The sequence below is a fragment of the Rhopalosiphum maidis genome, chromosome 1 (assembly GCF_003676215.2).
Source record: "Rhopalosiphum maidis isolate BTI-1 chromosome 1, ASM367621v3, whole genome shotgun sequence".
NCBI lineage: Eukaryota > Metazoa > Arthropoda > Insecta > Hemiptera > Aphididae > Rhopalosiphum > Rhopalosiphum maidis.
This window is the reverse complement of record NC_040877.1, coordinates 7,830,477-7,845,710: the sequence shown is the minus strand read 5'-3', so window position 1 is coordinate 7,845,710 and position 15,234 is coordinate 7,830,477. Positions and strand designations below refer to the sequence as shown.

The 15,234-nt window shown below is 25.4% G+C and overlaps 1 protein-coding gene across 2 annotated transcripts; it reads right to left on the bottom strand.

Moving 5' to 3' along the window:
* Positions 1-2,396: 2,396 nt before the first annotated feature.
* LOC113548685 lies at positions 2,397-8,954 on the bottom strand. 2 transcript variants are annotated; one of them, XM_026949695.1, is made up of 7 exons: positions 8,749-8,954; positions 8,155-8,667; positions 7,066-7,282; positions 5,231-5,661; positions 4,734-4,926; positions 4,376-4,672; positions 2,496-3,395 (listed from the first exon to the last, which is right to left on the bottom strand). In XM_026949695.1, the coding sequence occupies exons 2-7, from the start codon at positions 8,643-8,645 to the stop codon at positions 2,496-2,498; spliced, it is 2,529 nt and encodes an 842-aa protein (XP_026805496.1). In that variant the 5' UTR covers positions 8,646-8,667; positions 8,749-8,954. The 2 variants fall into 2 exon arrangements, with proteins under 2 accessions (XP_026805497.1, XP_026805496.1); XM_026949696.1 differs by lacking the exon at positions 8,749-8,954 and having other exon boundaries at positions 2,397-3,395; positions 8,155-8,645.
* Positions 8,955-15,234: the final 6,280 nt, after the last annotated feature.

Here is a 15,234-nt window from a genome sequence, read left to right as displayed (position 1 = left end):
AATCAGTAATTTGAGCAGTTATGGTTTTTCGTGTAAAATAATTAAAAAATGTAGGTTCTGTTAAAATTAATAACTGCATATGTTCAGTCTGAATAACTAGGATTCCTGTGCAGGTGAACGTTTTTTTGACTTTTTTTAAAGCAAAGACTATTTTATCAGTCTCCACAATTTAAGTGTATGTATTTGAAATTTCATCAGTAGTATTTGACGTAATTAATGACGCTGGTCTATCATATAGGACACTGAAATCGTGTTCTTCGCAGTTGATGTTATTGTTTGACCAGATAGTTTTACCTTTAAAAGCATCAATGCCGTAATTGTCTGATAATTTAAGTTGTGTACCTATTGGAAGTATAAGAACGCTATCTTTGGTGTTTGCTGTAGCCATACCTTCCGATAGCAATATTTTAAATTTTGCTTGGACAACGACGTTTTCCCAATCTCCTTTATTTGATTTAAAAGTTGATCCTTTACAATTGCCATATTTATCTAGTGACCCTACCATTGTATTTGAAACATATTTTGTTTCGTTTATTTTTAAGTCTGTCACTACACCTCCTAGTGGAAAATTATAGGATTGTTTCTGATGAACCTCTGAACATCGAGCACTTCCTAGTTCGATAATGTCAGAAAAATAACCGCTATCCACCACTTGCGCGTCTTCAAATGCCAAGCATCTCGTTATTAAGTAATCCACAGATATTAAACACAATTTAAAAATAACTGGATATGTTTCAACTTTTTGTAATAATTGTGTTCGTTGTATCTGTTGCGTTTGTGTTGGTATTGGAATATCACATTTTTCTACTTCCATGCTGTCAAATAAAGTGATATTTAGATTCGACCCCCCACAATCGTACGCAATAAATCCAAAAGTGAAATTTATAATATTTGCAATAACTACAAATAGTAAATATTAACAAAAAATTTAATTGATGCTGTCCTAAAAAGCAAGATTTTATAGTATGACATAGCTAGTTAAAATACAGTCTGTTACAAATGCTATAATCATGGTTTATCAGGGGTGGCCCGTTTAAGGCGATACTTTAAGACTGCGTCTCCCCTTAAAAATAAACTAGCTACTTATAAATAATATAATTAACTAAAAATAATAATGTATAAAAATTAGAAATATTTTTATTTGAATTGAAAATATATTATATCGTTTTCATTGTTTATTATTATAAATTAAAAGTCACAAAATCGAAAACCTATTAATAGGTATCTTGATAAAAATACTATTTTAGTCATTTCTGCGAGTCACATTACGGCTCATTACGACGGTCGCCGGTTCAGTGAAACCATAGAACACATAGAAAATAGTGTTCTATGGTATCATAAACGCTATTGTGGTTTATAATATTTTCAATTTATAAAGTACTTCTTAAAATAATAGTTACAAGTAAAATTATAATAAGCAACATATAAAATAAACTAAATCCTTAAATCAGCGCTTCTCAACCTTTTTAGTCTTGCGACTCCATCTATATCAAGTATAAATTTGTATCATATCGTTAGGAAAGCCAAATTTTGAACAAAAGGTTCATTTTGTAAATCGGTGTTTTATTATTTTTGACCACCACGACCCTCAGCCAAGGCAATAGCGACCCCTAGGTTGAGAAACGCTGCCTTAAATCATTAAATTTATATTATTTATATATCTCAAAAATGCGTTTATCATAAAAAATAGATACATCAATATTATTTTAGTACAATATAAATACTAAAAATATTGATTATCGTCAAACAGTATTTTTATTAGTTGATACACTCAGGTTTACCCTATGCTTTAATCTCATGTAATCATGTGATAGTGATGTCCACTTGTCCAAAGCCTCAGCTTGCTTTTACGAATGCTCGTGAGATTGGGGCTTCGGCAGATCCAGCAACAAATAACATTGACACATTGACCTAAATCTAAGAAACTCTGGGAGAAAATTGTGGTCCAATTCTTTGATTAACTAACCCAGAGTATAGTTGATCGTCATCATAACTTTACTGAGCGTTGTGGGCGTTCAATCAATAATATATCTGGAAGACTTGATATGTATAAATACACTGATAAGATGTATGATTTCTAAGTACAGATACAAGCACTGACACTCTTGTTAATTTCTTTATTGTGCCTATTAATACCTGAAGGTGTTATGTAATGATTTTTAATATTCAATTCATTGAATAGTGCAAAACAATAACTAGTTAACTCAACAGTTTGTAAAATTATTTTCTTAAAAATATGTTACTAGAAAAATAATATACAGTACACTACAGACTACAGTAGTAAACTCAATTTATAAACATTGCTATAACTGAATATATTTAAAATTATAGTAATAAGATGAACAAAATAAAAGTAACTTATAATTTAATAATGAAGCCGTTTACAAACATAATTTTAAAATTAAATGTATTTAAAAATATGATTAAATTAAAGATACATTTAATTATGTTATGATGAAAAAATAATAATAATAAAAAATAAAAATAAGCTAAAGCTATTTTTTTTTTGAATTTAATTGAACAGAATTTGTTTTCGATTTAGGTTTTGGATTCTGTGGACTCGGTGGATTTATTTGGGGTCTTAAACTAAGTAATGATGGTGTATATGGAAGATTCTGAAATGGTGAGCTCAAGTTTGCATGGTTTAGATTAAAATAGCTATTAAGATCACCAGAAGATGCACTAGGTGAAATAAAACGTGAATGTGTGCTAGCTAAAATGTTTTGATATAACTGTTGGGTATAACGATGTATTTCAGAATTCTTTTCCAAACTTCTTTCCAAATTCTCCACAGTCAAATTCTTAGATTTACTGTTAAGTCCATCCCCTTTTCCATTAGAAGAATTTAGAACTTTTTCCATTTTAATTTTCATTTGATTGACATCACATGCTTTTGTATTTTGTGGCTGTGGTTTTTTATTTTTTGGCTGTGGTTTTGTATTTTGTGGCTGTGGTTTGTTATTTTGTGCTTTTTCTGAGGGTTTTTTTTTATTTTCACTATTTTTAGAGTTATCATTTGTAATTTTTGATTCTTTAATCAATTTATCTTTTTGTATAAATATTTTAGGACCTTTCGTTTGCAAGTGCTTCACCTTATTTCTATTTTTTTTTTTAATATTTTTATCATTTTTCTCGCTTTCTAAAGATTCAGTTTCACTTTGCACTGATGTATTTGAACATTTAGATTTATCATATGAATCAACAAGCTTGCTCTTCATGGATGAGTTAACTTCTTTCATTTTTAGATTACATGTTTCCATGATTTTAGCTAACATTTTATAATAATACACCATATTATCAGAAGACGTACCACTTAAATTTGTAGTCAATCTAATTTCATTACAAATAAGCTCTGATAAATTAAATGGCTTTGAACCAAACAATGAAGAATGTTTCTGAAACAAATAAAATACATATAAAAAGTTATATAAACAAGTAGGACCTTGCACCTACTGATATTAGTTATACTGTAGGATGAAGTAATTTTGACAAAAATAAGTAACATATATTATAAAATAATAATTAATAGTAGATATAGTATAACATTATAAATGAGTTATATGACTGTAATTAAATTAAATTTTAAGTCAGTACTTATACCATAGAATGGTTTGAAAAAAATCTGGGCATTGATAGCTTAAAATTAAACAAAATATTTTAAGAGTCACATTAAAAAAATACTAAAATATTTAAACTAATAAAATGTATTGTTTAATATCAAATTTTGTTAACATTTGAACTTCTAACGCTCACAAACAATGTATGTAGTCTACACTTACGTTTTCATTTTAATTTTAGTAAAAAAAAAATATAAAGAATTATGTATTACATTTTTAAGTCTAAGTATTAAAATTATGAATTTCATAAATTTTTAACAACAAATTAAATTGTAAATGTTCTTGATTTTAATAAAGTTTAAAAAATTTATGGCAGAAGTAATTTATGTATGCATAATTTATAAGAATTCCTATGGTAAATTTTTAAGCTTTTCAAGTTTAGAAAATATAAATATACATTTGGTGAAAATTTAATTTTTGAATCATAGTAAAAAAACAAAATATCAAGCAATTCAATTGTTGTTTTCCCAATAATTTTGAAAAATATTTGTCTTTGATCTCTTAATATACTAAATTGATATAATTTATTACTAGAAACCACCTCTAAAGTTTCATGCTGGTTTTCATTACTTGATTAAAAGTTAAAATATTTTGTATTAGAATAACTAATATTTTATTTTTATATAATTAATTGATTTATAATTAATTATATTAATAATAATAAAATACTATAGATGATTAATGTAGATAGAAAACTATATTATTTAACGCGTGTCAAAATTACTATACTTTCAAAAACATTTAAGAAAAATACTTACTGTAATTATATCATTATTGGCCATTCCTGGTGTTTCTATCAGTTTTATAAACTCTTCGACACTCGATCTTAGGTTGTTTGTGAATAATATTATATAAGAACATAGCTGAGCTATAATTTTTGATTTATCTAGTCCATCGTATTGAGAAATTAAATTAGTGAGGTAAGGAATAGGATCTTCTCCATTTTTTTGTCTTTTCACTATAAGTCCTAAATCATTTTCTAATTTTGATATTTTTATCTTCAATGGTGGTTGATTTTGTTTTGTTTCATTATTTCTAGGTTTCTGTTTTTTTGTCTAAAATAAATAAATAAATAAATAAAACATGTTATGAATATTATTTCTGAATATATCTTACAATATTTTTATAAGCCTGAACTGTGTTTTCAATTGCGTTTAAAACAGTTGAATCATTTGGTGCCATTTCAAAAGCTTTGGTCAAATATTGTTTTCCCAAATTAAAATCACGAACCATAATTGGAAGAGTCATTAATGTTCTAGCACAGTTAACAACCAAGAGAGGGTCTTTTGGATCCTTGCTAATTAAGGTTCTATAAAAAAAAATATAGAATTTTACTTACAAGTTATTAGTGAAATATTTAGATATAATTTTCTATGCTAAATTTAAAATTGTATTTTTACTAACTTTTTTCAAAGATAGACTGAAATGTTTTTATAAATAATTATTATTGCATACTTTATTTTTAAGTAAAAATAATCTATATTTAAAAATATACTATAAACAATAATGATTTATGGAAATATGTCAAAATCATTCAAATCAATAGAAAATTATACTCAAAAAGTAATTTCACAAAAAAAATATAAATAATAAATCCTTATACATTTACATACTTGATCATATTAACAATTTTTTTGTTGTCTTGTAAATTTTTTTTTATCAGATTTTTATCATTTTTATTTTTATTATTATGATAATTTCCAAGTGTAGTATCTTTAAATAGAACCATTTCATGATATTTGAAAAGTATATTTATTCCATCAAACAAAATATTTGCTTGATTAATTGCATTAATTTCATTTTCAGCTGGAACTGATTTATATGACAGTAAGAAATGTCTTTGAGCTGTCAGTGCAAGTGAACGAATATAAAACCAATGAGAAGTTTTAGGGTCTAAATCACATGCTTTTTTTGTTAATTCACAAGCTTTTTTTAAATGGCTTTCATCTCCACCATATTCAACTAATACAGCTGCACGTATTGCGTATAAAGATGCTCTTGATTTAGAATCCATTATGGACATTAACACAATATCATCCAATAACTGAAAAAAAAATAAATTAAAACTGATATATTTTGGCTATTCACATAGGCCATCACATGTTATAGTTGACTATATTTTTTCATATTAAAATGTATAGCATAGCAATTCTCAACCTCACTGTTACCTATTAATTATACAGAGTCAACAACAACACATAATATTTTCTATTCATGATCATAAGAAAATTATTTTTACATGTTGCAAAAGAATTGAATATCTTATATGAGTGTTGTAACTTATAAGTTATTGGTAACTTGATTGGTGTTTTGCATTGTAATTACCACCAATTTTTCTAACTTATTTTTAATTGAATTGGTTTTTGTAAAAATATAAATTTCGGATCACAACGTATATTGGTTTATCATATTTTAACTGATAGGTGTAAAACTCAACATTGTTTTGTTTTAAAAATAGAGATTGTTTGTTTGGAAAAATCAGGGTTTTTGATAAAATATTTCTGAACAATCTACGTTTGAAATGCAAATTAAATTATCAGTAACAATAAGTTTAATCTGGGTAATGAAAGTCAATAAAATAGAGTATTCTTTTTATATAAATAAGTGAAGGTTTATTTGAGATGTGCTTGGGAATCATTTGTTAACATTAGAGTAGCCTCTTCTAAATTGACTATATGCGGCATAACACTAGTCCTTTAAGTTAAGGGGGGCTAAATTCCCAAAAATGTTTTATATCAAATTATTTTAAATTTAATTATTATTTATTGTTTCTATTGGTTTACAACTGATTTGAATAATTTTTTGTTTATATGAAATATATAATTGTAGGCAAAAATAAAGTTAATATTAATATGTTTATGTGCACACACATTTACCCAAAAATTCTAGAGGAGCTAAAGCCCCCCCCCCTAGTCACGCCTATGAGTCTATATGTGAATTGTTATGAATTTATGACTATAATTAATCAATGACGGTTGATAGTTTTATATAATTTATTCTAAGTTGTTGAATATCAGGCAGGGATGGGGTAAGAGTGTTAGTATGAAAAATTTGAATGAAGTATTTTGCTTGACTAGACTACAGTTTATCCATCATTAAATGTTTAGATCATATTATTACAACAATTAAGCTGTTTAACAAACACAAGTTAATTCAAAATTGTTAAAACTAACAACACAAATTTCATAGTTTTCTATGTATGTAAGATAGAGACAACAGATGTAGTTGTGGCATTTTCTCAAACATCCAAGTAACATGATTCAAGTTATACTGTTTTTGTGTAAAAAAACATTATATTATATTCATTACAATTAACATAAAAATATTTTCATACCTAAACAATAAGTGTTTAGCTTAAACATTACTGATACATAATATTTAAAATAATACACATACTTTAAAATTTTAATTATTATAACAGTAAATAAATAATACCTAATTAGCTTACCCATTTACATTCTCCAGTAAGATTTGTAGCAAATAACATATGAATGAAAGTAGCCTTCATAATATGTTGAAGACCAATTTTAATAGATAAATAAAACTCATCAGTACTTTTATCTAATTCTTCAAGCCATTTCCCAATTTCTAATATTTTCATTTGGGCTAATTCGGGTTCACCATTATGAAATAATTCATAAGAAATAATTAAATTACCTATAAATCTAAAAATAACAATCATTAATATAAACATTAAAACTGTATAATTATAGAACCAAATAGATTGTAAATCATAGTTTATAGATTACAATTATAAAGTAACAGGTTAAAAACCACATGTTTGACGGATGCCAAATTTGTGGTATGTCAAATACATAAATTTGGATATGCTTTAGTTGAGACAAAGTTTTCTTCTCTTGTGGGCTAGAATATAAATAAATGTCCTCTCCTTAGCCCCATAAAAATTTTTTTTTAATTGATTACCTATTAGTCTATTTTAAAATAATAAAATAATCCTTTTATTTTTTTAAATAAAGTAAACCAACTACATTAACAGTGAACCTTCCATAAAGCACTATACTAGAAATCATAGTATTTGGTTTTTTAACATATAAAATTTATTTAGATAAAAACAATAAATCAATAATCACATATATGAAAATAAAATAGATTAAGAGTAATACGGAACAAAGAATTTCTACCTTATGGTAAAATCTGTTGATAATTATTTACAATTGTTTTTTTTAAATTTTTAACTCTTTAAACTATCTTTTGAATGCTTGCTTAAGTAATTTTATTGAATGACAGTTTAGTGAGTAATTTTGTATACTTTTTGAAATAAGTAATAGACGGATGAAAAAATGATAACTATGAAATAAGCTTATTTTAGAAGTTATATGTGGTATCAATACTATGATGATCAATGAAAAAACTAAAATAATTGACATTTAGAAGTGTCTAGTAGTTACAATATGTTAGGTACATTGCCATAGATTAAAAATGATTAATTAATTAAAAGTGAATTTGACTCATGTTTATTTATAATGTATAGGTACCTAGTATTTTATTTAAATATAATTTATTAAAACTTACCTACCTTTCTAATGTAAAATCAGATGAAGATATATTTAAGTTGTATTCTCCATATTTATTCCGTATGTGTAAAATAAAATTATTCTTTTTTTTTGACTTTACATTCCATGTAAATAAACATTGAAGATTATTTATTTGATTCACAGTTTTTTTTATATTGAGATCCTCAATTGTAGCAATATCTATTTGATTTTCTCCAATAGAGCTTACTTCACTTTTAGTGTCATCAAAATTTTCAATTGAAGCATTGTCATTTAAATGTTCTGGACGATTATCAACGATAGACAATGACTCAATAGCATCAGTAACATCGTCTTTTGTCACGGAACAATTATCATCATTATCTGAATTATCTTTGATTTCATCCAATTCAGTTAACATGTTTTTAACATCTTTTGAAGTAATTTTTACTGTTTCAGATTTTACAGCAAATGATTCCTTCTTAGCTTTGACCTCAGATTTACTTTGGAGTGTTTTAAACATTGAAGCAAACATATTTATTGCTGAATGAAAAAAACTTAAGAACAAAGAAACTAGTTAGTAAAATAGAAAAAATAAATATTTTATTAACAATATTAAACTTAGTTTTGATACTTACAACTAGAAAATGACTAATAACAGTACAAATTGAATTTTCTTCCGGATATATATATATCTCAAAATATCAATAGTTATAACTTACAAATAATAAATAATAACTAATAACTATTATATTAATTGTTGCGTTATTGGATATCTATGTTTAAACATCAACAAAACGTTTTTAAAATAGTTTGTCAGTTCATGTAACTACAAAAGTATTAAATAAATAAATAATATTAAAATATTATCAGCATAATATAAATGATAAGCCTAATAAACCTATTGTAGTATTGTAAAAATTCTCAAGACTCGAGTTACTGAAATCGTAGTCCGAACGTTCGACGGTCCACAGATAACAGTACCACCACTATAAGAATATTAATAATTGTTATTGTTATTATGTTATTAAACGGTTTCGTGGTGACTGGTGATATACCATACTAAAATCAAATAATTAATTAATTAATTAATTTGCATATTGCATGACCGGATAAAATAGTGAAATACCTACCTATGATATAAAAACATAGAATATATACTTATATTACGTATTAACTATCAAGTAATATGTTATATTTTAGAAGGGATTGAACTATACCGAAAAGTGTTCTTGTTAGTACATTTATTATAAATTATAATTTTAAAATATCATATAATAACATTAAGTAACTAGCTAATAACCTATCCATACCTAGTATATTTAAAAATATTACACCTTATATACTTCCAACCAATCATTAGTTTAATAACCACTAACCATAATCTATAGAAAATAGAACGTGTTAACCAATACAAATAAACACGTACATAATGCAATTCGTTTTCGAAAATTCATAATGACACCCGATGGCTACCTATCTACCTTCCTCAACTAATTCTTATGACATATTGACATTGTGAATAGAATTAGAACTGTAAAGTACCAAAACTATTAAATGTGCATATTGACTAAACAAAAAATATTTGAAATTGTGAACATGTATTTTTCTACAGATATTGTTTACCGGTCGTCCGTTGAAATAATTCATTAAAAGGCGGAGAGAAAAACATTAATTTTGTAATTTCATATAAATGTCTAAATTATAATGAGCACATTGCACATAATAGCAATAGCATCATTAGCATGTGCCAAATGCTGAGTGAACACACTACTAGCACTAGGTACTATAACTATGAAGTATGAAGTATGAATTATGAGTAAAGCTTCTAGGTATCTAGTATCTTTGTAATGCGCAAGCGGTTTCCACGGCGTCGTCGATTTAAAACTGAAAAAAAAAAGTATCTAGTATCTACCTATGCTGCATAGGCTATGCTTACCTAATGCCAAATAAAAAATAAATAATATAATGAAAATATACGTAGAAAAAGTGACAAAATATTGAATCATTTGAATCATAGGTATAGATGAATTATATTTATCATGAACGTTAGATAGTTTATTTTAATGTTCGTGATATTATGTACTTTATTAATATAATATACTAATATACGATATAGGATAAACCTACTTGATAAAAATTATTAAAAAAAATTAAGATTACTTTTATACCAGGAATTAGTATAATTTACATAAACATAGATACCTACCAACGTTTTTTCATTTTCACTATTACACTTTACACTAAGAAAAACTGAAATAATTAAAATTAAAATATTAAATTTCGATATTATATTATCTTCACTAATGTCTAATAATAAACAACAACTATGTTAACTGTTTTTTTCTTTAGTAAAATTGATTTATCTTGATAGGTGTGTCAGTTCACTATTTGTTTTCTGTCTCTGGCTTACGAGTTACGAGCAACTTAACAAATTTGCGTTCAATAGAACCAATCTTATGCTGTGCTTTATAATTGATCTATTATCCCACTTAAAATTAAGAACATTAATTGTGTTAGTATATGTTGGCATTTTTATGATATTTAAATTTTTCATTGAATAATATGAGCATTTTAAAATAGTAATATTTTACATAATTCACCAGTATAGCTGTACTTATAAATTTAATAAGAATTGAAATATCCCGAAAAATCCAGCACATATAGATACTTTTACACCAAGAAAATATTAAGACTAATACATTGACTATATACATTGTATTGGTATATAGTTATATAGCCAGGTACCTACCTGCTTACTACTAGATAAATTACATATGTACAGTTTTAAAAGAAATTGTACCATTTATTTAATTTATGTATTAAATAATTATTTACATGATTTTTTTAATTACTTCATACGAGTTGAGTTCATGATTTGCATATATTTGTTTATTATATCCAAAAATGTATCATTTGTATATTGAACGATGTTATTTCATTCAAAATCCATCATGTTTTGCAGAAAATTATTTTTATGTAACACAACTTATTTCTTATATTTTATTTTTAATTTGTATATGCTTTATTTTTATTAGGTATTTATACATTTATAATACTAATTAGTAACATTAATTTATTACCGATGCGCCATTTAAATAAACAAAAAAATATTATTTTTTTTGAGACAAAACTAAATTCATGCGTAAACGCCGTCAACCATCCTATATTTTAAGAATATAAGATATAAGAATTGAAAAAATAAGCTATAAATCCTTTCCTAGTCTCGGGGAATCTACATTGATATTATAAAACTTTTACTGAAAACTATCTAGTAGTTTCTAAGTTTATATAGAGGACAAATAAAAAAATATTAATATATGTGCATATACTAGTATACTTATGTCTATTCAAAATGTTATGATGTTATGAATAATTTTGAAATCTTAATATTTTTTTTATATCTATGTATACAATTTTACCGTCTAAACCTAGATACTTAAAATATTTTATTATACATTTTCATTTTTATTAAATCTATTTGCTAAGCAAAAAAAGATAATAGGGTGGAGTCTCACTGAATATTCTCGTGGCTGAGGCCCATAAAATCTTATCTAATACACTTATAGGTAATCTTGTAAATTATAATATTACAAAAATATAATAATTAATAAACTATGAATTCATTTAGGTCATTAAATTAATAATACTAATTTATAAATTAAGAACTTATAACTATAGGGATATAGTGAAATAGTTAATATAATGATACAGTGATAATTAAATATACAAAATAAGTAACTAACAACTGTGAACTATAAACTATCTATGACAAGGTTTACAATTTATTATAATATTAACATTAATTATTATATATACAAGTATATTGTATATATATCCTTACAATAAATTATTTTTTACAGACAATTTAACATTGTAATTAATTTGGAATATAAATTTAAGCACCTATAGGCTATAGTATAACCCAGTGTTTCTCAACTTATGGCGACACACTATTAAAATTGTTCATACTTTGTGACATACAATAAAAAAACAAATAAAAATAATACCTATTAATTTTTGTAAATACAGTGTCAACAAGGTTCGTACATTTGGTCTCATTTAATATCAGTACTTCCCGCGACACATTTGGACATATACCGGTTGAGAAACACTGGTATAACCAATTACTAAGTAGGTGCCATAATAAAATAAAAAATAAGTCGTTTTGCTATATGCCTGTATATTATTATTATGTATTGACTATACCTACTATACGTCATTATTTTATATTATTTTTAACGCATATTTTTAGTTAATGTTTGAGATATACCTAATATTTTAAATTACAAAAGTATTATTACATAATATGTATTGGAATTTTCAATATTATAAAAAGTACAAAAGTATTAATTATTAACATTGTTGTATTTTAGTTAGTATATGTATAATTATATTAAAAATTGTTTTATTTTATACCTAAATAAAATTTTAAAGAGAAAGATCTGATTGGTTGCCTACGATTAGTGATCTTCATTATTATTTATTGGATACATATTATTATTGTTGGTACCTACATACCTTTAATAGTATATTAATAGAAATATATTCATATTATCTGTGAAGTTGTGTACAGTGTACTATAATAAGCGTACATCATAGCTTATATAATAAAAACGACAAAATTCTTTAGAAAATATTAAATATGCATTTTTTCTAAAATTACTAAAATATGCAAAATATTAATTTAAAATTTTTGATTTTCAAACTTTTCATTGTATGTATAATGAATTTCTAGCTTGGTCTACTATAAATCGAGATCGTGTAGAAAAAATATACAACTTCCGAGCCCTATAATATTTAGTTATGACTTTTTATGACTTATAATTGTTATGTTTATGCAAGTTTATAATAATATAGTATATGCTACTAATTATTATTACTATACCTATAATATTATGTTTGGTTGTCATATTATGGAGACTATAATATGGACTATGGAGTAAGTTCAAGGTTGTAGGTATATATTATGACGAGTGATCGAGTGTACAGTATAACGCTATAGTTGTCACGTCGGTACTCATCTGCAGTACTACCATGACAACAAATACTTATTTAAAATATTTATTTTTTTGTCGTGAGCACTACTGTGTATTCTGTTTTTTTAGTGACCAAGTAACAATTAACTAAATAAAATAAAATAGTAAATATTCTATACTTATATCTATATTCTTCTATAGTTCTATGCAAATGTGAAATGTTGCAAATTTGCGAAACTAGGAACACAGTAAAGGTACCTATAATACGTATTATTCGTCATGTAATTTTATGGTACATGTGTGGGATATGGCTCATCCGCTTATCATCCATACAGCGTTTAAACCACATGAAATTTAATAATATTATATTTTATAAAATAATAGGTACTCTTTGAAATCGCGTTAAATGTCATCATTTTAACATTGTTTTTTACCACCAGCATGGGGATGCTATAACGTCTAGAACCGTTTGTACACTTTGGTGGACCATGTGAGCAGTAGGTAAGGTATGATTATTATTGTAAGCTAAATACCCAATGTCCTTAACCAATAGATAACATATTATATTAAATAATTTAAATACCTAATTACATATATGAAATATTAATAGTAATAATTATAACGAATTAATTTTAATTGTATTAAAAATAGACTGTTTGAATTAGGATAGTTCCCAAAATAAGTACTACGGCCAAAACATTTGCTATCTTCTTAAATATCTAATATCATCTAACTACTTAAGAGCATAGATGGAGCTAGGGGGACAGGCACGTATACAGGGGGGTGTTTTGAGTGTTTAAACACCCCAGAAATACTTGGGTTTTTGTATGGTTATTTACTTATTCAATTTTAATGTTAATTTTGTTATATCAATGTTTGTATTTAAAAAAAACATTTTAAGTATACCCAATTTTCATATATTTTTTTTGTACATTTATTAAAAAAAGTTCTACTTTTCAAAAACTGATTTTCAAAAACACTCCCCAAAACTTTTTCTTGCGTACGTCCCTGAGGAAAAGGCTTTGCAGGCCAAGCAAATGTAGGTATACCCTAGTTATGTACCTACAATTTTGCATCTTATTCACAAATATACTATTTAAAGGGCATAATAATAGTACATTACGTAATTTTTATTTTATCCTACAATTAAAAATATTATTTAATAAAACAAAGTTATTTCTTCTACATCAGTTTTTTATTTTTGTATTATTGTAATAATATTGCAATAAATTAGAACTTTAGTTTATTTATTCATATTTGTATTGAAATATAATTAGTAGTTGCCACATACCTGAACACTGGCTAATTTTTATTTTTTTGTTTTTACAATACATAAACAAGATTATTTCTAACTATAAATAGGAAGTTATTAATAATTGTTTTCATTAAGTAATGGGACTTGAGCCTCCCTTCTCCCAACCAAATTTATCAAGATCCGCCTATACAATATGCTTAAGAGTTAGGCAAATTAGCTAAATTTTGTATGCCTTTAGGTAAGTATGTTAGTTATTATATTCATCATAATGTTTATCGCCTGGGTGAAAGTAGTGATATAAAAATATAAGATATTTTTTGTAATCTCATTTCTCCAATTGTTAAGAGTAATCGAATTCAACCGTTATTTATTATAGTGTTAGAGACTAGAGTTATATCGAGGAGTACCGAGTATTTAATTATAAATCATAATAAACGCTACTTATTTATTGTTTAGGTAACTGGTAAGTAAACTGTAAATAGTGTAAACTATTATTCAATATTACACACGTGTGTATGATGACTATGATGTATTAATATGTTATTGTGCAGAGAAATTATTTTTGTATTTCAAGTAGCCTTACTCGTATACTCGTATGATGAGCATAAATGCATAATATGGCATTATATATATGACATATTATATTATTATGTATATGCATACCTTGATACCTACTCTAAAAAAATAAAAATTTTAAATGTTTATTAAGTATAGTTATACCGAGTAGTACGTACCTACACCGTTAATATACTACACAATATATACACCGTAATCAGCATATTATTATTTTACAAAAAGGTGTTAACTAATAATAATAATATTATATTACTATTTGTTGCTTGAGGATATTTTTGTAGTTTATATTCTTCCTTCTGGCTTCAGTGAGACAG